General features: G+C 44.1%; 1 protein-coding gene across 3 annotated transcripts in view; it reads right to left on the bottom strand.

The window, feature by feature from the left end:
• DIS3L (DIS3 like exosome 3'-5' exoribonuclease) overlaps positions 1–22,105 on the bottom strand; it is a 32,760-nt gene extending 10,655 nt beyond the window's left edge. Inside the window, exons 1-9 of one of the 3 annotated variants that reach the window (XM_055536754.1) lie at positions 21,851–22,105; positions 20,318–20,471; positions 11,330–11,458; positions 9,469–9,604; positions 6,984–7,160; positions 5,241–5,319; positions 3,987–4,166; positions 1,762–1,931; positions 556–717 (exon numbers count right to left, since the gene is read on the bottom strand). In XM_055536754.1, the coding sequence (XP_055392729.1) occupies positions 556–717; positions 1,762–1,931; positions 3,987–4,166; positions 5,241–5,319; positions 6,984–7,160; positions 9,469–9,604; positions 11,330–11,458; positions 20,318–20,471; positions 21,851–21,989 (1,326 nt within the window). In that variant the 5' untranslated portion in view covers positions 21,990–22,105. Of the gene's footprint in view, positions 1–555; positions 718–1,761; positions 1,932–3,986; positions 4,167–5,240; positions 5,320–6,983; positions 7,161–9,468; positions 9,605–11,329; positions 11,459–20,317; positions 20,472–21,850 lie in introns of those variants that run through there. The other 2 variants (XM_055536755.1, XM_055536756.1) reach the window with 2 other exon arrangements.
• Between the last annotated feature and the right edge of the window lie 3,051 nt (positions 22,106–25,156).

Below are 25,156 nucleotides of genomic sequence, written 5' to 3'. Positions count from 1 at the left end.
AACACGATTTATGAGGATTTTTAACAGATCATAACGTGACAGAAATAGCTGATGCTTTATGTTCACACAATTTTTGTTTTCTGTAAAGGTTACAAAAATGGTTTCATAATGAGCATGATTTTTTTGACACATGGGTCAGAGATGTATACCCAAGAAGCTGCTTCCCACAGCTTTCTGCAGGCCTCTGGTTGAATGATCAAGACAGGGAGCAGAGCCCAGTGGGTCTGTATCAACTAGGTACCCATGTAGTTACGGGGGATGGATGCATACTGATGATAAGATGCTGACAGACCATTTGTAAGCACAGTTGGAAACATGTGAAAATCTGAGAGCTATGAGGCTGTAAGAAACTAACTGCACTTGAAGTTGACTCCAGTCTCGTTCAAACACAGAGTTAAAGAGGAATGAACTTTTCCCATTAGCTGTGGGTTAGATAGCAGTTTGTTACACAGTACAAAAATTTTTCTTTCTTACTGACAGAACAACAACAAAGGCAAACAAACGAAAAAGCAGAGAATGTCTTCTATCAGACCAAAGCACTGGGGCAACTCTGACCTGAGCTTCTGAGAAGGGGACAACTGAGATGCTGTTTTCCACCAGGATGGTTGCAATTTCCCCTTCCAGATCTCCGATTCTTCCTAGAACACGCACGAAATGTCCATTTGGGTACATAGACGTCGACTCCCAGGAGTCGATGCGCACAATCACCCTGAAGTCCTACACAGAGAGGGGGAAACACGAAACCAGTGTCAGGAGTAAGTGGGTCAATTAGCAACACCAAACAAAGGATAAAGAGCATTGAGCTCCATAGAGAGTGGCCAATTTATTAATACAAATAACCATCTTCTCTTTTTTTTTCCTTTTATTGGGTTCTTCCTGTTTTACTAAATTGTCAGATGGTAGGTAAATGCTTAACCCAGTGCTTTGAAGGGAGGCATTACCTCTCTGCACCAAGATGAAAACCTGAGAAAGAGAGAACCAACCGTGACACGTTCGAGTTAACATATGCAGCCCAAGGGAAAAACCCAACTATGCACAGTCCAATTTGTGTGTGTGTTTGGAGTTACTTTCTAATTTCTTAAGACATCTTTTGGTGGGGAGAAGGTTATCAGCGTGAACTGAACCTCACTGCCCCATATTCCAGCAAGCCACAGATACAGAAAGCAGCTATTGCACCTGGCCTCTGAGAGCCTGAGTGAGGCTTCAGGATGGAAAGGTACACGACGAACAGGTTACTGGCTGGGGACAGCCTGCTTCAGCATCTCGTTTACAAACTACAGAACATCGGGCAAATCGGACTGGGTGATGCCTGCACCCTTTGCCACAGTAAAGGTTAATTTCTAACTTTCTTGTTTATGTCTTCTCTCCGGGGCTCTGTTCCTTTATGGATAATCGATCCTGTGAAGTACCACTATATCATCCCCACAGGGCAGAGCAATTGTATTTCTATATCACTTGCTGGAAGAAAGCTTGTTAGCGTTGGCAAAGTGTATCTATTGGAAGTTTCTGTGTTGGACAGCTGGATAATGAATGTTTTCTCCAGCTGTCCTGCACAGCTCTTTCTAGGACGGTTTCTCTCTGGCCTTCATTTATTAACCAAGGACTACTTAATAGATGATTCTATATATTTAGAATTTTTAGAAAACAGGATCTCGGAATGCCACATGCCATCAATAATTTACCCCTTCTTATGCAAAGAAGTTAACATTTCCTGGTACTGCTCAAAAGCTGGCAGAGACAAGAGGTGAAGAGAGGGGGTACCTGGAGGGCTTCTGCTTGTTGAGTGCTGATTCGGATTTTGGGAATTCTGTAATCCCAAGGTGTAACTAGGATTTTCTGAGCATTTTTGCCCTGTGACTGGACCTCTTCTATGGATGGAAATGTCACCACATAGTCCCGCCAGTTCTTCTGAAGGATGCCTACCACTCTGCCTTTGGGAAAACAAAACAAAAGAAACCTTCGCTGGTAAGGTGTCACCTAACTGGACTCTGACCAGCTGAGCAGTGAGGAAGAAAACAGGAAATGCAACATCCAGTTTTTTCAAGCACATCCACACAAGTTGAGAGATGCAAACATTTGCCTTCCTTCTAAGAAGGATGGATCATTTTTTTTTTAAGATAGATAATTTTTAAAATAAACACTGTTAGTATGTGCCCCCCTCCTTTTTTTTTTTTTTTTTTGTGGTATGACTTTTAGAAGCCATTAGTCCCACTTTCTCTTTGGCCCTTACTTCACCAATCTCAGGTTTAGGTATGTGGGGAAAAGTCAATGATTTTCACCTTTTTTTTTTTTCTTGACCACAGGGATCTTAGTTTCCTGACCAGAGATTGAATCCATGCCCCCTGCAGGGGAGGCATGAGGTCTTAACCACTGGGCTGCCAGGGAAGTCCCCGATCTTCACTTTTTTAAACCTATGCCTTCTGTTGGGCGTTTTCACTGTCTTGCATTTTCCAACCAGCCAAAATAATTTGGTTCAACATTATTCACAGAAAAAGTATACAAATCATAAGTCTGATACGTAAAACTTTTAATCATCACAGACTGAAGTCAAGAAAAGGCAAAGTATAACATTTAAAAGTGCTATCTTTGCTTTTCCCAAGTATTTATGGAGCCCCTACTAGGGATGAGGCCCTGTTCTAGGTTCTAGCAGGGAACACAGCTGTATCAGAACAAAGTCCCTGACTTCTTGGGGTCTACACTCCAGTCTGGGTGTCTGTGGGGGTGGGAGACAAATATGTGAGGCAGTAAGGACTGCTAGGAGATGCAGAGTAGCGTAAGGTGACCAGGAGGATGAAGGGTCAAAGTGGCAGCTATTTCAAATGAAGTGACTTCTGAGCAGAGATCTGAAGTGAGGAGAGGAGGTGTGAGGTTTGGGGAAAGCTTGTTTCTCAGGTGGTAAAGGACAAGTTGGTAACCGTGGCAGAAGCAGAGACCTGACAGGACCTGAAGATTTTAAAAGGATCACTGTGGCTCCCTTGCCGAGAAGACTGTCTGGGAGCAAGGACAGGCACAGGGAGGCGAGCGAGGCGGCTGTCGGGAAAATCTCTCCCGGAGGTCTTCGTGCACTGACTTAGGAGCCAAGTGGCAGAGGGCAGGGGCGGCTGGACCCAGACCACGCCTTAAAGCTAGAGTGGACAGCACATGCCGATGTGTGAACGAAGGTGCAAATAGCTCCAAGGTCTTGGGTTGACCAACTGTAAGAAGAGCCTTGCCATTTACTGAGATGGGGAACAGTTGGAGAGAAACAGGTTGGCGGGCAGAAATCAGGAGTTTGTTATTAGGTGTGGTAAGTTTGAGGTGCCTGTTAAGACATCCAGGGGAGGAGGCCAAACAGATGACTGAGTAGACAAAACTGGCTGTGGAAGGGCTCTGGGCTGGAGGGACAGTCAGAGGACTGGAAGCAGATCCTGGGGAGAGTGTGCGGAGAGGGAGAGATCCAGAGAGGAGGCCGGGTGCATCCGAGAGGACAGTAAGACGGGCAAGAACCAGCAAAGGAATAAGGAGGAATCCACCAGTGGAGGAGAAGAGCCCAGAAGCCAAAGACGAGGCGGTGGTCTGCAGCCAAATGCTGCTGGCAGGTTATGGGTACCGAGGACAGTGAGGTCACCGGTGACTCTGACAAAGGACAAGAGGTAGGAGGGGGTGGGGCCTGGATGTTGCGGTTTTGGGAGAGACCAGGGAGAGAGGAACTGGAGAGGAGAGAGAGAATTCCCTTTTCAATGAGTTTCTCCAGAAACTGAAGCAGGGAAAATGGCAATAGCTGGAGAGGATGTGGGACCTAAGAGGGTTTTTATTTTGTTTTAAGGTGAGACATATTATAGCCTATTTGGGTGCTGATGAGAACTAAATAAACTTGCAGAGACGGGAAAGTGATGATGTAGGAAAAGAGACGATATCATATGTTAATAATTGCAGTATTTCTGGACTAAGGAGAGGAAAAATAAACAGTCCCCTTGGACGAGCAGGCAGCTTTCGGGCTGGCTCACCTGTGGGCATGGGCTCACTCGGGGACTCGCCCAGGGCCTTGTCATCACCGTCATTCTCACCCAGGGCGGTGGTTCTCCCTTTCCATTCACTTTTAGGGAGCAGTTCGACAACCACCACGTCTCCATGAATTGAGCGGTTTCGAGCCTTCATCCCGTGGATTAGCACATCACTGATGAGATCTGCTTTGGGAGCAGCACAGAGAAACCCCATAAAGCCAAGGGGGAGACCACACCAGTGAGGCCTTTCAAACATAATCCGTTCAAGATCTAATCAGCATTATTGTAAATAAAAGCTCCCTCCTTTCAAAGATGGAAGTCAAACTGAAGGCAAACTTTTGCCCCACAGGTTAGGAAGGAAGAAAGGCTGCTGCCAGGCCATGCTGCATAATGTGCTTTCATAAAGCCACCCCCAACCATCTTTTTTTTTTGGCCCCACCGCTTGACATATGGGATCTTAAGTTTCCCAACCAGGGATCAAATCTGCATCCTCTGCCCTGGAAGTGTAGAGTCTTAACCACTGGACTGCCAGGGAAGTCCCTCAACTGTCTTTTAAGGTAGCTTCCCTGCATGAGACAGTGTCAGCCCACACTGGGACTCTGTCCCATACCTTCGGGGGCCACGCGTCCAGGGAGCGGTCAGCAGGCCGCTGAACTGCAGATACTGTAGAACTAGAAGCCTGACGAGCAGAAGCCCAGAGAAAGCCATTGCTTCTCACCCTCCTCCAGCCTCATCCTGTCACTGCAGATCTAACAGTACACTCTATTATGATACAATTTATTCATACTTTTTTTTCATCTATGTTACTTTTTAAAAGACTCCAATGAGGCAATATATTAGCTCAGTGATGCAGTACAGGATGATGTCTTAAAACCTCACAGGTTCAGCCCCACTGCTTACCACGTGCACCATCCTGGGACAGTTACTTCGCTTCTCTGTTGTTAAATTTCTTCATGTGTAAAAGGCAGTAAACAATAACAATACCTACTTTAAGTGCTTAGAATAGTATCTGATACATAATAAGCACCCAATAAAATGGTAGCCATTACCATTTTTTAGAGTTATTACCAAAAAATCAGAAATTATAGACAAAAAGGCTAGGGAAGAAAAAAAAAAAAAGCCCATGATTCCACACAACCAGATGTGAGGATATCTGACACGGCACATATGAAGTGACAATTTCAGCTTTGCTTTCTTCAGTCTGTAATATCAGAATAAAAAAGCAGTATGGAAATTTATGTAAGGTTTATACTGAACCTGAATCTTTACTGCTGGCTCCTTGAAGTCGAACAAAAGCTTCTATTTGTGCTCTGTGTTTGTTGACATTCAGGGTTCCCTAAAATCAAAATCAATATGAAAAGCTTCTTTTCTGTCTGTTTTAACCTCCAAAAGGTACAGCTCAAAAATTTTATGAAAATATCCCCACTATATTCTTATAAGGTTTATGATCCCTTTCTTTAGGAATAATAATAATAATTCATCACCAATGTTTATTTTCTCCGGAGAATGTACCATCATTTTGACCTACTCTTAGCTGTACCAAGTGTTCCAAGTGTGACAATTTATCTTACCTAAGTGATGAGCAGTCTTTAAAATATCTTCTTCCCCAAAATATCCTCAGGAATGCTGTAAACTTGATTACCAATTGGAAGCATTAGCCTCTCCGACAGATATAGTGTTTAAACCCCCACATTCAAGGACTTCCCTGATGGTCCAGTGACTAAGACTCCTTGCTCCCAATGCAGGGGGGCCTGGGTTCAAATCCTGGTCAGGGAGCCAGATCCCACATACAACTGAGAGTTCACATGTCACAATTAAAAATCTCACGTGTCACAACAAGGATCAAAGATCCCACAAATAAATAAATAATTTAAAAAAAACCCTATACTTTAGGGAGGGAGTTTAGTGTGGTAGGTTCAACCTGCTGCTGCTGCTAAGTCACCTCAGTCGTGTCCGACTCTGTGCGACCCCGTAGACGGCAGCCCACCAGGCTCCCCCATCCCTGGGATTCTCCAGGCAAGAACACTGGAGTGGGTTGCCATTTCCTTCTCCAATGCATGAAAGTGAAAAGTGAAAGTGAAGTGGCTCAGTCGTGTCCAACTCTTAGCGACCCCTTGGACTACAGCCTACCAGGCTCCTCCATCCATGGGATTTTCCAGGCAAGAGTACTGGAGTGGGGTGCCATTGCCTTTTCCAAGGTTCAACCTAAATCTATGTAAAAATCTGTATGTAAAATCGATGGTAGAATAGTTCTGTATCTTGACTGTGGTGGTAAATACACAATTTACACATGTGATAAAACTGCATGTGTGCACACATGCACACACAGAGTAAAGCACACGGAACTGTTGAAATCTGAATAATATTTTGATTTCCTCTCAAGACCCTGATAGTATCTAGGTCCTGAGATAACGCACAGACACACTTGAAAGGGGCAGGAAAATGGGAAAGCCATGAGGAAATCAGCTTTCAACAACTTTACAATTCTGCCAAACCTCCAGACCTTAATGCAAAAATATATTCTCTTTCCCAGTGATGTGCATGCTAAATCGTGTCTGTCTCTGTGCGACCCTATGATCTGTAGCCCACCAGGCTCCTCTGTCCATGGGATCCTCCAGGCAAGAATAGTGGAGTGGGTTGCCATGTCCTTCTCCAGGGATCTTCCCAATCCAGGGATCAAACCAGCATCTCTTACATCTCCTACATTTGCAAGTGGTTCCTTTACCTCTAGTGCCACCTGGGAAGTCCACGGGAGGCATTTAAAGGCTACCTGTGTGATGCTTAGTGTGTAACCTAATTAAGAACACTAGAGAGTGGCTCCAAACCCAAGGGTGAGCTGGTGACGTGACTCCCACGTCACCTGGAACACTGGCGACTCTGGCTTACTGAGGCCATCTCGCTGACAGCCTTTGAAATCAGAGGCCTGGGACAGGAGCTAAATAAAGAAGAGCAGGAAACACACTGGTTGGTCCTGTGCCGATTCTCCATCACCACCCTCACCTGGATGTAGCGTCCAGACTTGATGCCGGCTTCTAGCACTTCCAGGGGTACATGTTCTGGGTACTCCTTCCCATGGCTCTCCTGACTCTCATTCTCTCTTTCTCGTCGAGACTGAAGGATAGACTCACAGAGCTCATGGGCGGCCTTTAAATCAGGCCAAAAATCGTCCAGGTAGTTCTGCATTTAATAAAGGCAAGAGAGAAACATGGTCAGAAGATAAAGATTCTGTTATAGCAGCATTATGAAAACTCCCGAACAGGAACTGCTGGCATGCGGTTTTGAAGAGGGGTTAAATGGGCAGTACCCTCCCAAACCTCATGCTACCGGTTCATTTTCTACCATCTCATTAATCCTGGCAGCCTTGCCCAAGGAACCACAGGGAGGCTGTTCCTCCCGTGGAATGCTTCTACCCCCAATCACTCTGCATTGTCAGATCTCCCTCACTCTCCACAAACATGCCAGTATGTGCACAAGTCCAGGCTGCCTGTTTTTACAGGGATCTCATTGCTGCAGGTAACAGCCCCCAGTGAATGGAGAGGAAAAGCTCCTACATGTGCACTTTTTAAAAAATCTTGAAATGTTTGAGATTTATAAGAAATCTAAATAACCTGGCAAAAAATGGTGAGGAGTAGAGTATAATAAGGCAGTCTCCCCTCCTTCAACCTATAGGCAATCTCAGATGAGCAGAGAGGAGGGAAGGAAAGAGGTTTCTGTTCTTTGGTGTTAGGCTTTCCAGCCTCATAAGCTGGCTGAGGACCACATCTTCTTTTGTGACTATACAGATATAGTCTCAATTTTCATGTGGAGACACTTGTGGGGACGCTCTATCAATGTGATGGCCTGGTATGAAACATAATTCCCAAACAAGTGTCAGGGTCGCCTCCAAGTAGAACATTACTGGATATTATTGTACTTCTTGGTGTAACTTGCAGAGAGGCCCTAGAAAAGACACCAAGGTCACCACCCAGAGGAGACTGGTGTGGTGAGGTTGCCTGTGCTTCATCTACTTCCCGTGTCCAGGCTACATGCCCTCACTTCTTCAAGAGGAATTTATTATCCTTATTCTTTCCTATCTACCTTCAAGTCTCCACAGAAAATTCTGGGCTTCCTGCTCATCTGAACTTCATAGTATCTCTTTTTCTCTGCTATCATACACTGCTATAAGGCCCTCGGTCACACAGTTTGCTTAGGAAATGCTATACAAAATCAAACTGTACTATGCTACTGGGCTACAGAGAAAAGTAATTTTCACAAAAAGTAGAAAAACGTAATTTTAGTCAACTGTCCTCTGCAGGAACAAGACATGATGTATTGCAACAGAAAAAATAAGTGACTCTGCCATTAATATCCAGCGCCCCTGGATTTTTCTGGCATGTCAGAACACTTTTTCTTTATAGCAGGGCCAAGAAAATTCTATTGGCAAATCTTTAGCAATACATGCACATGGGAACCTTTATAGGATCTACAATTCAAAATCCAACTGGACGTTCTGTAAACTGACACGGGTAATGGAGGGCCTCATTCTAGTTTCTGAATCAAAAACAATATTCACCACTGAGACCTGATCGACCAACTGGGCAGGCAGAAGTGACCAGTAATCTCTTGAGAGATTAACCGGCATCCTATTCTCCAAAAACGTACCTAAGAAATAGAAGAACTGTGTTGGTCAGAAAGCTCCAAAAACAGTCACTGATAATGCTGCTCCTGCCTGTTACATGGACACCAAGCTGGTCCAACAGCCTTCACAGAAGTAACATCACAGGTCACCCCTTCCTTTACTCTTACGGACCCGCGCCCAAGGTCACAAGTAAAGAAGTGTGAATAGTAGAAAAAGAAGATTGGCCTTTAAAACTATGTTTTGTGTATATTTAGCAAAATGGTTTTGGAGGCAACAGAGCTTAGTGATTAAGAGCTTTGGAGTCTGACTGCCTGGGTTCTCACTCCAGTTCTATCACTCTCTCTCTGTGACCTTGGGCAAGCTGCTTTAGCCTTTCTGTGCTTCAGTTTCCTCACCAATAAAATGGGGATACTAACACCTGTCTCAAAGGGTTGTTGTTAGAACTAAATGAAATAATACACTCAGAACAGTGCCTGCCATAGATAAATGCTGGCTATTATTTTTAGGTAGAACCATGTAAAACTGCCTTTTTGTAAGTCAAAAACAACAGAATGTTGGCAGTTTTATAAGATTCAACCTATCGTCATTACTACTAGTATTATTGTTATGACTTTAAACATGTGTTCGCTGTCAATAGGGATTTACTGGTCTGCAGTCTTAGAAACTGTAGGCCTTACAGTCACAGGGAGTTTGCCCAAATTTGCCAAAGATAAGATTAATTAGGTGGAGAGTGATAAAGACGCGGAACTTCTTAAAGTCTTCATTCTTTATTTTCCCTTTTCTGTACTGCCAAGGGGATCCAGAGCCTTATGGGTACCACTGTGGAAGTGAACACACACACACACACACACACCCAGCTGGAAATACCTTGAAGGAAATCACAAACACTCCTCCTGTTTCACTTCCATACTGCTGAATTGCCTCTTCATCTTCTGTCACCATAACGATGGGCATCCTATCCTGGCAGTGGTGGTAGTACCAGGCGGCTGCATTGTAGATGCTCCTAGGAAGCAAGGGGCACGTGAGCCCTCCCAAGGCAGACACACCCAAGCTCTTGAGCAGAACGTCATACGTGGCTTTCAGTCTGCTCCCCTTTGGTTTATACAGACAACCATTCATTCATTCACCACATACTTCCTGAGCACCCATTATAAACACATCCTGGATTGGGTCCTCTGGGGGAGAAAAAGAAGAATCAGAAAGTGCTTGACATCTCTTGTTCTCTAAGACATCCAAGTACCACAGAAACCTCATCCATTTCTTGATATGGCCTAGAAGCCATGAGGCTCTGCCACCACTGACACCTTTTAATTGGACGGATGAACCTCACAGCACCACAAACAAGCCTTTGGCTAAGAGAAAAAGTAGGCTGGATGCAAGAAGCTGAAGATCATAACCCAGTAAAGACAGAATCCAACATGGTACCACGTGAGACGTCTGAAAATCCTCGTGAGGAGAATCTGAATTGAAAATGGAGTCTAGGTCTGGAGATGTATTCAAGAAAGGATCGTGTTTCTGATGAAGTGGATGGACTTGAAAAGTCAGTTTCTGTAGGCATCTGTCTCCCTTTCTGCAAATGAAGATGCTGTGAAAGGTTCCTTTAGTTCTAGAATTTAAAAATATTCACTAAGTACTGACTGCGTGCAAGGCTGTGTAGTTAGTAAGTGTGAGTCCTCACATGTGACCCAATCTAGGAAGAGATTTCTTTTCCCTTTCTGCTGTGCAGCCCTGTGGGAACTCAGTCCATTAAAGACTCAGTATATATCAGTACTTATTTTGATTTAGAGAATTTAAATATTTAATGGCTACACAGACAAAGAATTATGAGGAAAAAGATGATGTAAATATTTTGTATGGCAAAGCTATTTTAAAACTACACTCTCTTTTGCCTTCCACAGAAGAGTGTGGCAGAAGCTATGTGTGCCCAGCACCTGCACCCTAAGGCTGCCTCTGGCTTCAGCTGAGGCGGGGGTGACGGTTCCGTCCCTTCTCAAGGGCCCGCTGACTGGAGTTAACACCCTCAGGGGATGACCCTCAGCTAGAGTGGTACCTAAGTGCCTTCGCCTCTGCCCTTGGAGGTGACTTCTGGGGCACGCTCTGCATGCTTTTTTAAAGGTTCCCAGCAGACGGAGCCTCAGTTTCCCTCAGCAGCAACACATCCTTTACTGCTTTCCCTCCTTCTCTGCATCACTCTCCCCAGTTCCTCACTCCTGCTTCTGGGAATTGCTTCTCACACAAACAACTCCTCTCCCAAATCCTTGCTTCAGGGCTCTGCATTTAGGTGGACTCAACTATGACCCCCACTTCCTAAAACAGCTTGACTAGAATTAAACTATGAGTTTCAGTTTAGTAAGGCTGATGGGGATATTAAAGCAACTTAAACCAGAGAAAGTGAGATGATCTTAGCTTAAAAGTAGGACCTCTCCCTGCCACACACACACACACACACACTTGCATTAAAGCTGTGACTTTTAGATCCTATTAGCATTTAGGGGCCTGGGGCAAACTTACTCTAGGCACCTGTATCTCCTTAATTACAATTTCTAAAACTGTATTCAAATGACATCTCTAGAATATAGACACATTAAACATTTCAGTATTAATCACAGTTCCAGAATAACTGTTGGTTTGTTCTGGCGTTATATTTAGACCAACTCCCAAATAACCAATGATAGAGAAATGAAAGAAGCTGATAGGGTGAAAACCTAGCTGTTATTCAGGGCCATACCTGCTCTGCCACTTCTCCATGGACTCCCCTCTCTCCCGAGGGAGATAGCAGGACTGCTGGAATTCATTAGCGAAGAGGACACAATCATGACGCGCATCCTTTAGGAGATTTCGCAATTTGTTATACTGTCTGTGACACAGAGAAGAAGAATAAATCTCACGTAGCATGTACTCATCTCCTGCCAGCTCTTGCTAAGGTTCAGAAAAGATGAGGCATTTTAGAGTGAAAGACTGATTATTTAAAACCCAAGACACACTTGTTTATAGGCCTTAGTGTGTGAGTGCGCTTGCGCGGCTGCGCGGCTGTTTCTCCATCTCACCTGCCGGGATGGGCGTGGGCAGAGCCTCAGGAGTTAGTTCATGGATCAGTTAAATTCCTCTACATCCTTTTCCCTTTCTGAGACCTCTGGCTGTTTATTATGTAATTATACGACCTTGCCTCATGTAGCCCCTTAGTCAAAGGCTCACAGAGGCAAGCAGAGTTTAGGGCTGTATTTTTATACTTCATTTTATTCCATAAATGGCATTGGGTTTTAATACATTTTATTTTTGCTGGCAGACCTGGAAAAGGTATGTAAGGTGAGTTTGGGGATTTATCTGTGAATTTTATCGATGCAGCCACACTATTTACATGAATGAAGGCTAGCTTCATCTGTCAGACAACGAACAGAAAGTTTTAAGGTTTTTCCCCATCAGGAGATCTTCCTATTAATCTCAAATAAATGTAAAGCAAATAAAATGTAAAGTCTCATTTAAGTCAGTTTCTAAGAAGGTGCTTTTCAATTGTCTTGGTAATATGAAATATATAATATTCACAATTATTTTAAAGGAAATCAATTATTTATTTTAAAATGGATTAATATTAAATCAGATGTTAAATTAACATATAAATTATCCAAGGTAGGTGACTGGCATGTAATGTAATAAAATTTGTGTCCTTGCATTCCTAGCTCCAGCCTGCCACCATGGATGTTTAAAAATGAGTCTTTTCAATACAGCAAAGGCAGAACTTTAACTTTTTTCCTCTAAATAAATGCTATCAAATCTGTATCATCTCAACACTTCATTGGAAAGCAAGAAACACATTTTACTTTCTTAGTAATTCTAATTTTGAGCCACTTTAAAAGGAATCAACAGCAAAAAGGATCATCAGGTAACTACAACTTATAAAACTGTCCTAATGAACAAAAGGGTTCAGCTTCATTTATGTGAATGGTAGCTTTCCTTCATAGAATTCCACTTGTGTAAACAAAAGCTGCCCCTTTCCCCTGGAAATGCCTAGAACATATTAAATTTATAATTTTCCCACTTTCACAAAGATACACTTAAAATCATTTTTCACAACCTCTGAGAATATGCACAGAAGAGTCTCCATCATTGTGCTAGCAAGACCCAGACCCTCCTTACCAGGTGGTTAGGCAAGGACTTTCACTTTCTGCTTCACACATTTCTGTCATGCATGAATTTTTTAAATGAGTACTTTTCCTGTTAAGCAATAAAAAATTCTAGAAGAGGTTTTATAAACATCTGAAATTTATTAATTCAGAGAAAAGACTGAAAATTATTGCCTGTTTTTCCTGATCTCTTCCAGTTTTTTGCTCCCTTTAGCCACATCCCTAATAAAGCACCTGAGTTCAGTGCAGGTATTGGCTGCACTATACCAGACTAAACAGCTTGCAGTTAGCAAACTCCTTCTCTGTGCTCTGCTGAGGGCCCTCAGGGGAACCATCTAGATATCCCTGATGCTGCCCTTCACCTGCAAAACGGTCCTGCTCATGGTGAACGCAACATAACCATCCATTCCTCAAAAAAAAAAAAAAAAAAAAAAAGTCAAAACTAGAACTACCACATGTCCCAGCAATTCACTTCTGGGTACAGACCTCGAAGAACTGAAAGCAGCGTCTCAAAGAGATATTTGCACACCCATGTTCATAACAACATTATTCATATTAGCTAAAAGGTAGAACCAGCCCAAGTGTCTACAGAGGAATGGGTGGATGAACAAAACGTGGTATATACATACCACGGACTGTTACTCAGCCTTAGAAAGGAAGCTCTGACATATTCTTCAGCACAGATGACCCTTGAAGACATTATGCTGAGTGAAACAAGCCGGTCACAAAAGGACAAGTATTGGATGATTACACTTATATGTATTTCCCTGAGGAGCCAAATACACAGAGACAGAAAGTGGGACAGTGGTTGTGTGTGTGTGGGGGGGGGTGCGGGTCTTGGGGGAGGGGGATGGGGAATTAACATTTAATGGGTTTCAGTTTGGGGAGATGAAAAAGTTCTGAAGGCAGGTTGTTACAACAGTGTCAATGTATTCAATGCTACCAAACAGTATACTTAGATAGGGGTACATTTTATGTTATATATATTTTACTGTGATTAAAAAAAATAGCTACACTAATTGTCAAAACAAAATAAAACCACAAAAAAAGATAGAACAACCCATTTCAGTGGGATCAGATCAGATCAGATCAGATCAGTCTCTCAGTCGTGTCCAACTCTTTGCGACCCCATGAATCGCAGCACGCCAGGCCTGCCTGTCCATCACCAACTCCCGGAGTTCGCTCACGTCCATCGAGTCAGTGATGCCATCCAGCCATCTCATCCTCTGTCGTCCCCTTCTCCTCTTGCGCCCAATCCCTCCCAGCATCAGAGTCTTTTCCAATGAGTCAACTCTTCGCATGAGGTGGCCAAAGTACTGGAGTTTCAGCTTTAGCATCATTCAGGCAATGTGTAGGGTGTGATGGGAACCCAGGAGGGAAGAGGAAGGCATCCAGGAGGGAGGGAACAGACCATTAAGTAGACAAAGGGCCCCAGGGAGGAAAGACAGGGGACAGAAGGCTCAAGAGAGCAGACAGCACGCTTCATCCTTATATCTCTAGCACTTAATCCATGGCAGGTGCTCAAAAAATGTCTGCAAATGAGTCAATGAACTCACAACCCGTTGCAACAACAGTGAACCAAATACAAGACACAAATGCCCTGGGACAAACTCTGACATTTCAGAACCCAGTTGCTCTTTTGCTAGGCTTCGCACACATCACTGCATTGGTCAGCACACCTGTACCCTAAACGTGGGGCTTCTCAAATCCAGTCCTCTCCAAACACTTGATGCTCCACAAGCCAGACCCAGGGGGGTTTACCACCAAATAAGCGTAATGACAATCCTTGCCAATGCTTAGCAAAACCTATCACTTAGCAAAAAGAATTTTCTCAATTTGAAGTTCTACTCCCATATATTTCCCGTAGACTTTTAGAGTGTGCATTCATTTGTCAGCTACCTATCAGCCAGATAAAACAAATGAACAAATGGCACAAGAATATTAATGAAGAAAGCAGGAGACAAACAGCGAATCACTCTGAGTGTGACAGTCCAGTGCTCATGTAGGCATGTGGGCTTATGCTTATAATTTCATAGCATATCCATCGAATACAGTCGTATTTTTTGCTAGTCAGGGCTGGTGGTGCACATGATGGAATGAGATATATGAGCATCCTGCAGGGAGCCAGCAGAGATCATCATAGTGCCTTAAACAAATCTGGCCTGAATGACAGGACAAGAGTTTCAAATAGTCAAGTACAAAAAAATTTAAAAACTTCCAGTCTTACAGAAAAACCCTAGTTTCCTGGTCTGGCTCAAGTGTTTTCTAAAAATCTCCATTATCTACAGACAGTTTCTCAGGGGACAGCAAAACTTACCTTTTCTAGATTGATTTTTTTTTCTATTTTTATTCAGTAGTGATCTTATCTGCAGACGCAATATGCCTTCCCCTGCTGACTCCTCTCTCTGGGGATTAGAAGTGGGCATCATACAACCAATGGGAGATGTGCAAGGAAGTGGGCTCCGTACTCAAGGCTGCATTTCTTCAGTTTTTGCAGAACTGGGGTGAGGTCTCCTAGACTTGCTTTCAGAGGTCCCTAAGCTTTCTACAAGAATTTCAAAAATTTCTATTTCCATTTATATTAGGTTGTATTCTTTCTTAATTTTTTTTTTTACTGTGGTAAAAGTCATATAATATAAAACACAGTATCTTAACCCTATTTAACTTATAGTTTAGTGACACAAAGTACATTCAATCTGTGCAACTCTCATCCATCATCCATCTCCCAAATTATTCACCTTCCTAAACTGAAACTGTCCCCATTATACACTAACTCCCCATTCTCCTCACCCCCTCCCTCCCCAGCCCCTGATATCTATCAATGTACTTTCTGATTGTGAATTTGACTATACTAGGTCCCTCGTATAAGTGGAATCAAGCAGTATTTGCCTGCATTAGGTGATATTCTTAAAACATTTTAAATGGAGCATAATTTGGACCAGGCTTCTAGCTGCAATGCCATTTGGTGTCAGGGACTGCCCTTTTGGAAGCCTCAAAGACACCTCAAACTCAAGACCCTCCCACCCCTGACCTCCTCCAGTGTCCCCCCTCTGTATCCGGTTACACAAGCCAGAAACCTTAGTGTCATTCTTGACACTACCTTCTCCCTTATCTCACTTACATAAATCCATTACTAAACCCTATAGATCTCTTTTAAAAACAGTTGCTTTATTGAGATATGATGCATAAAATTCACCCTTTTAAGATGTACAATTCAATGGTTTTTAGTGTAGTCCCAGTTATGTAACCGTTACCATTATCTAATTCCATTTTTATCAGCCCCCAAAGAAACTTATACCCATCAAGCAGTCACTTCCATTCATTCCCTTTGACTCAGCCCCTGGCAACTACTAACCTACTTTTCATCTCTTGGATTTACCTATTCTAGGCATTTTATATAAATGGAATCATACAATATAGGATTTCCATGTGCGTGGCTTGATTCTTTCACTTTGCATAATATTTTCAAGTCCGTGTTGTAGCATTTATCACTAATTCATTCCTTGTTATGGCTGAATAATATTTCATTGTATGGTTAAAACACCTTTCGTGGAATCATTATCAGTAGCTGGACATTTGGGTTGTTCCCATAGTTTGGCTATTATGAATACAGCTCTTATGAACATCTGTCTCCAAGTTTTTGTGTGGACATGTTTTCAATCTGTTATATATTTACAAAGTTCTATGGATCTTACCTACTAAACAGCTCTTAGAAAAGTCTATTTCTCTCCCTGTCTCTAAGTTAGCCACATCTCTCATGTGAACTAAAGCAAGTACCTCCTCTTCTTTTCACCAAGCCTCTTTTCCACTGGCCCGGTAATCTTTTCAAAATTGGAATCCGATCATGTTATCCCCCTTGCTCAAAACCCTTCGCCACATCCCTGAGGCCCATGGGCCCTATCTTAGTCCAGCCCAGGGCCTCTCCTCCCTCCTCCACGTACTCCCTCCCCCGACCTTGCACGGCACAGTTTCCTTGCCCGGAAAGCTTTTCTCCTTTCTTTGCCTGGGACTCACACACCCCTCAGAGCTCAACACAGGCCTCTCACTCAGGAAAGCTTTTCCTCCGGCGCCTAGTCTGGGCTCTCCTGAGCCAAGTCCCATGCCTCAGCATGCCTGTCACAGCCGCATTTCCCCATCTGTTTCTGAGCATCCATTACTGCCTGTCTCCCCATCGAGAGCACGTCTGCTTTTGCTCTCCACTGTATCCTCAGTGCTAGCACAGCTCTGACACATAGAATCTCTCAGATGAACACCTTAACACATGAATAAATGTCAGCCTTACAGGCCTACCACATGAGCCCTCATTAAATAAACATTTGAGGATTGTTAGATGGCAGAGCGTGTGATTATTCCAATCAAAAACTTGACATTCCTCATACTGTTTTGTACAACATACGAGAACAGGCATTTTCTGCATTGATATTATTGAAATCAAACTACAAAATCATATTAAATATAGAATCCATGTCTATAGACACAGAGGCAGTGTGTGATTGCTTAGTCGCTCAGTCATGTCTGACTCCTTGAAATCCCATGAACTGTAGCCTGCCAGGCTCCTCAATCCATGGAATTTTCTAGGCAAGAATATTGGAGTGGGTTGCCATTGCCTATTCCAATAGAGGCTGTGTCTTTCCATTATTAAACCCACTCGGGTGATTTCATTTCAATAAAACAGTGTCATTGGTCCCCTTAAATTAATGTTCATTTGCAGTTTTCTGATTTTGTAGCTTTGTTTAATTTGAAGGTCTGATTTGGGTTTAGGGTTGCATTAAGTAGTTAGGTATGAGGATTTATACCTAAATTTATGTTGAAACATATTTAAGTAACTTAATTTAAATTAACACTGAGTATCCACGAGACTTTCTTTTCTTTTAGAAACAAAGTTGACTACATTACTCATGTTGAGTAACATTGATACAGGATGGGGAGTTTGATCCCCATCAAACTGTAACACTTTCCAACTGTAACACTTTGATCTCAGTCTTATGTTATGTACTAAGAGACTGAGACTCATGCTATACAGATGGCATTTAGGAAGGAGTCAAAAAGAGAAAGCAAGGCATCCTTCTTTCAGACACTAGAGCAGACCAGGTATTTTCACTTGACAAAACTTTCCTAAGCAATAATGTTCCTAAAAGCATGCCAAATAGAATGAATTGTTTACCAGCATCTCAAAAATCTCTAAGGAAGAACTGAAAAACAAAACTTTCCCCAACATTAAATGAAGCAAAGCACCAGAGAGCCTCTGCTAGGCCGCAGGCGTGCCAAGTCACTTCAGTCGTGTCCGACTCTGTGTGACCCTATCAACTGTAGCCTGCCAGGCTCCTGGGTCCATGGGGATTCTCCAGGCAAGAGTACTGCAGTGGGTTGCCATGCCCTCCTCCTGGGGATCTTCCCAACCCAGGGATCGAACCTGCATCTCTTATGTCTCTTGCATTGGCAGGCGGGTTCTTTACCACTTCTGCTAGGCCACCTTTGGTTAAATACAAATACTCAAGTGATTTACACGTAACACTTACAAAGGCCAAATTAATCAAGCATATCTCCTGAATCCTACACATTCAATGGCTGTCATCAACTATAAAGCTAGCTTTTAATATATGACACTTTCCAGGGCTTAGGTCGGAGAAGGCAATGGCAACCCACTCCAGTACTCTTGCCTGGAAAATCCATGGACGGAGGAGCCTGGTAGGCTGCAGTCCATGGGGTCGTGAAGAGTCGGACACGACTGAGCGACTTCACTTTCACTTTTCACTTTCATGCATTGGAGAAGGAAATGGCAACCCACTCCAGTATTCTTGCCTGGAGAATCCCAGGGACGGGGGAGGCTGGTGGGCTGCCGTGTTTGGGGTCGCACAGAGTCGGACACAACTGAAGCGACCTAGCAGCAGAAGCAGCAGCAGCAGCAGGGCTTAGGTAACTTCCTTAGCTGTTTCTACCTGAATACACCTGCTGGTCGCCTAACGGGTAAATAAAACACTAAGTCCCAAACCTGCTGACTCCTCTTGCTGCTTCTTATTCCTCGTCATCAGTCAGGCTCATTTCCCCGCATTGAGACCAGTCTCAAAACTATTTCCTTCAGAAGGCATTTTCAACTCCCACACCCCATGTTCACTTCTGCACTTTGCACAGTCCACATTAAATCATCCTACATGTGTCCATGTAAGGTATGCCACAATTACCTTCTTGCTTCTTGCATCTAACTCCAAAAGACAAGTTTGTTGAGAGAGGGACCAAGACTTCTTTTTGTACTTCAGAAGGCCTGGAACTAGGAGCTCAAAAATGGCAAAACCAGGGCGTTACCCTGTGAGTCTGTTCCATGACTCTTCAGCTTTTGTTTTCACATTTAGTACATTCAGAGACACAGTGAAGTAATGGAAAACCAGTAATTTTCCAAGTTAACTACTTTTGAAATGTTCAGGAAAAAAGACTATTTAAATTCCAATTCTTTGCTTTCAAATGTCCCAGGAATTGGTTTTTAAAACAATCCTTAATATTAAAAATATTTTAGAAAACAGAAGTTGAAAAGGCCCAGCAGTGTGTTAGCAACTCACACTATAACAGCAAATTGATTTTAGTAGCAGAAATTGAAATATGACACCTAGAGCAGCATTTAAACCTGGATGCGTATAAACATTTATATCTTTGTGTCTGAACAAAATCAACCTCAAGCTCATATAAAAATATTCTATCTGAAAAACCTGCACACAATCTAGTAAATGCATATTTTTTGAATTGAGCATATAATAAGGACAACTTATCATTTTCATATACAAATAAACACACTTCATCTTTTACTACCAACGTCTGAAGAAACCACAACATTTAAAAAAGAATAAACATAATTTCTGCTTAACTTGGGGTGTTAAGAGGTTGGGTGTATAATTCTAATATGCTGTTTCCATACAGCCATCAAGTTCAAATCATAAATCTTTTCCCAACGTAAAAGAAGCAAAACCATTTATAGTGTATTTGTTTAAAAGGTGAAAAACTGTTCTTCCTTTACGCACAAGGCAAGCATTTTAGACTGAGTTCAACCAGAAATTCTTTGTTTAGCAAATACAATTACTATGGTTGGTGGTTATACCAGTAGTCTAAAAATAAAACAAGTTAATTCTGGTTTCACTGAATAAATCACAAGTGATTAAATGAATTTATAAAGAAATTTGCCTCCCCAATAAAGGAGCCTCAAATTTTAAAACACTTTCTTTTTCCCAGGGGGAAAAGAATGTACGTTTCTGAAACAATATATCTACAAATAAGAAGATTAAATAATATGCAGTTTTCAACCAGAAGTAAGCAATAGGTCTGCTACTATAAAATTGCAAACCAAAAGCCAAGAATCTTAAATACCCACATCCTGGGGACACTGCAGTTCATTGATTTACAGTCAGATCTCTGGGCCAGGTGTTGAAGAAGAAATATAAAAGAATGTTACTGCATTCCTCACTGGCAAAGAAAATGCCACATTAGTTCAAAAAGTCCTTTCTGATGAAAATAATGAATTCCTCCCCTCTCTCTCCAACAAGGGACCTTTTCTAAAGGGGAGAAAAAAACCCTGCACCATAAATAAATAAATAATGCAAAACAGATACCTCCGGCCTCTTTGATGCTGCACAGCTTGACAAGCCGTTTGCATGAAAACAATTCCCTTCAACTCAGGAAACTCAAGGATCTCAAGGTAATCTTGAACGACTTTCCAATCTGGAACCATGTAATGAGTCACGTCACTAGACAAGAGTTTCCCATCTGAAGCATAATTCAAAACGGAAGAGATCAGACAGCGTTTGCAAACCTGGCTTATTATGATTTCAATGTCACGGTGTCCCCATGTGCAGAAGAACTTCTAATCTTAACAACACTGTGAAGTTTTTAAAAGACAAATCCACTTTGGTAGAGTTAAATTCAGCACCTTCATTTTTCTGAAGTTATGATAAATAAAAGCTCAGTGTGGTCTATGGTGTTGCCAGTCGGACAGAAGATGACAGATTAAAATACAAAAAACAAAAACAAGCAAATCCTAAGCACAACTTAACTTTTTTTGTGTTAACTCATTGACCTGCACTCACTTTCCAGTGGGGCACCACAAATAAACATGTTAACCACTTGTTTATGTCTAGGCATATCAAGTCGGTTCTGTTTCAAGCTTGCGAACGTGCTCAGAAGTCTCCTTGGGCCAGGAAGGCTGAATTGACTAGAAAAGATGCTCAGTGCAAGCAAGGGCAGAGGTGGGACTTCCACCCAGCCTGTGTCTCGGAGCTGGTTAGCCGAGCTGTAACTGAAATGTTCGCCTTAATAATAAGCTGAGGATCCCAGATATTCGCTGAAAAGGACTACCATGCTCTTCTCCCACCACGAGGAAGAACCTGCAACCTCCATCGTTAAATCGGCCACCCCAGCAGCCCAGAAATCAAGTGGAGGAAGGTGTAGTGGGCAGCCGACCCAAATCCAGTTTCCCCATGACCTTCCTAGACAACGACGCCCCAGATGATTCACAAATCCTACAGTCAAGTGGGCTCTCCACTGGGTAAATGTCTGAGGCCTCGGTGCTGGTAGGTCAGAAAAGTGGTGGGGAGCAAAGCAAAGTACAACGAGAAGCAGCAGCAACGTTTGCTCCCGCGCCCCGGCTTGCACTGCGGGGCCCACGGCTCGGGACCTCCTCGTTTCACCACCGCGAGCCTGGGGGCCGAACGCTCCAGCGCCCACAGGCCCCTCGGAGAGCCCCCAAACCAGGCTTCTGCGCGGCGGGGGCGCCTGCCCCTCGGCCCTTCCGCTTCCCCGGGCAGAGCAATCGGGAGTCGGGGTTGAGAGACCGCGGAGCCGTGGACCGGCCCAGCTCGCGGAGGTCTAGAAGCCGCCTGCCCCTTGCGTGCGAGCGACAGCCGGGTCGGAGGTGGTGCCTGGAGGCGGGCGGAGGCCCGGGGGCCTCGGACTCTGCGCCACCGCGGCCTCGCTCTCCGCCTCTGGGCCGCACCCTTCCACCTTAAGGCCGACGCTCTACCCCGACCCCGCCGCCCCAGCTCCAGCTCCTGCCCGGCCTCGGCTCCCCGCGCTCCAGCCCCGGCCACCCAGCTCCCGCCGGACCTCGGCTCCCGGTGCCCCCAGCCCTCTGCACCCCGGGCCCTGACCGTTGTGGCAGGTGGCGGGCTGCGGGCAGAGCGGGCTGTTGCAGGGCACACTGGGCCGCAGGTAATGCTCCCGCACAATCCGCAGCGTCCGGCCGTGGAAGGTCCTCAGAAGCAGCACCTTCTCTCGCTTCTGCAGCATGCTGGTCGCGCCCGGACAGAGTTCCGGGGCCGGGGAGGCGCCCGCTCCGCGAGCGGCCGGGAAGCGGCAGCCGCGGCGCCGCGCGGGCGGAGGCGAGGCCGAGGCTTCGGGCCCGCCCCCTCGGCCTGGTCTCCGCGGAGCTCCAGGCGGGCAGGCCCTTCTAGGCGGCCTGAGCGCTCCGGGCTCTGCACGGAAAACCGCCCTAACGGCCCGAACCCCGGTGTTGAGAGCAGCAAGAGGCCCGCGGTGTGGGTGTTCTAGCCGGACTCACAGTCTCCCCCCAACCCTGCCTCAGTTTCTCCCCTCCTTAATGGTTGCCTGGGGGTGGAATTGCCTGGGAGGGGTGGAAACCAAGCAAAAGACTTCAGGGGGACGAAGATAATACAGATCGTCTTCCACAGACGGTGGGGTCAGGTCCCGATAAACCCATCTGAATTGAAAATCCATTTAACACACCTAACCTACCCAACATCACAGCTTAACCCAGCCTATCTTAGACCTGCTCAGAAAACTTACTTTGGCCAAGAGTTGGGCGGGATCATCTAACACAAAGCCTGTTTATGACAGTGTTGAATATCTCATGTAATTTATTGAATGCTGTACTGTAAGTGAAAAGCAGAATGGTTGCCCGCGTTTCGGTTGTTTACTCTGCTGATCACCGTGTTGTCTCGGAGCTTAGACTTGTTCCCCTGCTCAGCGTCACAGGAGAGTGTCTTGTGCCATTAGCTCAAAAAAGATAAAAATTCCAAGTGGATATTACTTTCACACCATGGTAAAATCCAAAAATTATAAGCGGAATCATGGGAAGTTGAAACTGTCAGTACAAGGAAACGAAAGTCTTGCAAAGATTTGGTGCAACTATGAAGGATTATTGTACTTTGTTTCTACCTTCAGGTCCGTTTAGGATTGGGACTCCCTTATTAATATGGATACATATCTTTTTGTTGTTATTTAGTTGCTAAGTCCTGTCCGACTCATTGCAACTCCATAGACAGCAGGCTCCTCTCGGTTCCTCTGTCTATGGGATTTTCCAGGCAAGAATACTAGAGTGGGTCGCCATTTCCTTCCCCAGGGGATCTTTCTGACCCTGCTTTCACATCTCCTGCTTTGGTAGATGAATTCTCTATAGCTGAGCCACCAGGGAAGCCCAATTATTAGTGTTTTGTATTAATATAGATAAATATTAGTATGTTCTGTTTGTTGCTCTTGCTGTCCCTGAAAGAGCTAAAAGATTCCGCAAATAAGCCAGCAACCCTGCTAACTCAACATTTTTTTCCCTTTAAAAAAACTGTATTTATTTTTAATGTCATGTATTTTTAATTCATATAAAAATTCAAACAATGCAGATAAAATGGAAACCAATCCTTTCCCTTGAGGTAAACATTGTCTATTCAACCTCAGCATGATAGCATTTGCAGCCTCTGGCAAAGGAATTCTCCTTGAAATTTGATGGAGACTAAAACAGTCCAAAATTACTGCAGATGGAGACTGCAGCCATGAAATTAAAAGACGCTTGCTTCTTGGAAGAAAAGCTATAACTAACCTAGATAGAATATTAAAAAGCAGAGGCATTACTTTGCCAGTAAAGGTCCATCTAGTCAAAGCTATGTTTTTTCTAGTAGTCATGTATGGATGTGAGAGTTGGAGTATTAAGAAAGTTGAGCACCGAAGAATCAATGCTTTTGAACTGTGGTGTTGGAGGAGACTTTTGAGAGTCCCTTGGACTACAAGGAGATCCAACCAGTCAATCATAAAGGAAATAAATCAGTCCTGAATATTTATTGGAAGGACTGATGCTGAAGCTGAAACTTCAGTGCTTTGGCCACCCGATGCAAAGAACTGACTCATTGGAAAAGACCCTGATGCTGGGAAAGAATGAAGGTGGGAGGAGAAGGGGATGCCAGAGGATGAGATGGTTGGATGGCATCACCAACTTGATGTACATGAGTCTGAGCAAGCTCCAGGAGTTGGTGATGGACAGGGAAGCTTGGTGTGCTGCAGTCCATGGGGTCACAAAGAGTCAGATACAACTGAGTGACTGAAATAAAATACAGTCTCTTCTGAGATCACACTCTCTTGGTTGGATGGAAGCCACTGTTCCTCCAAGCTCTCAACAAAGACCTTTGAGCTGCATCAGGAGCTTTACAAAGAAGTGTCACATTTAATTTCCACAACAAGTCAATGGAGTCAGGCATTATTATCCCCATTTTACAGATGATGAAACAAGATTAGAGAGGTTAAGCTTATCAAGGTCAAGATTATCCAGTTATTAAGTGATGGAATCAATATCCAAGCTGGAATCTGGCTGAATCCAAAGCAGGCTCCTCACTAATTACAGTGCTCTTCACAGATGAATAAAATACAACTCATATCTAAGGAGTTTATAGTCAACTTGTTCAGTGCTAGTTAAGGCACCTCAACCAGCTGGTGGAAGAGCATTGGCACTTCCTTTTATGCTAAAGTGAGCAGAACTAGAGTATCCAGTTTGATCACTTTCTCTAGGGCACTTGTCTGAACCTTCTTGGCACCAGGGACAGTTTTCTTGGAAGACAGTTTTCCACTGACTAGGGCTGGAGGTGGGTGTGTGGCTGGGTGGGGTGGCTGGGTAGGGGAATGGTTTCAGGATGATTCAACCTCATTACATTTAGGGTTTGCCTCCTATGAGAATCTAGTCTCACTGCTGGTCTGACAGGAGGTGGAGCTCAGAGGGTAATAACAGCTTTGGGGAACAGCTGTAAGCACAGGTGAAGCTTTGTTCACTATTCCACCCCTCACCTCCTGCTGTGTGGCCTGGGGCGGGGGCATTGGTTTTGGGGCCCTCTGCTCTAGGAGAACATATTTTTTGTTGTTGTCATTTTTAGTATCTTTTTATCTTTTGGCTGTGCTGCAAGGCATTCGGGATCTTAGTTCCCTGAATAGGGATGAGCCCTCATCCCCTGTATTGGAAATGTGGAGTCTTAACCCTGGGCCACCAGGGAAGTCCCTCTGGGGGAATATATTAAAAAGAGTCATGATCCCTCACTCATTGCATTTTTATGTAAAGTTATCTGCGTGTGGGATGATGTGAGTGAGATCTGAGACAGAATCACACAAGTTAGGAGAACATCACAGTGCTGGTCCCCAGGTCAAAGCACTAGGCGGGCCCCTATGGCAACCAGCAGTGCAGG

This window comes from Bubalus kerabau, chromosome 10 (genome assembly GCF_029407905.1).
Source record: "Bubalus kerabau isolate K-KA32 ecotype Philippines breed swamp buffalo chromosome 10, PCC_UOA_SB_1v2, whole genome shotgun sequence".
In the NCBI taxonomy this organism is placed as follows: domain Eukaryota; kingdom Metazoa; phylum Chordata; class Mammalia; order Artiodactyla; family Bovidae; genus Bubalus; species Bubalus kerabau.
Note: the sequence above shows the minus strand (reverse complement) of the source record. Positions and strands in the feature narration are given on the sequence as shown.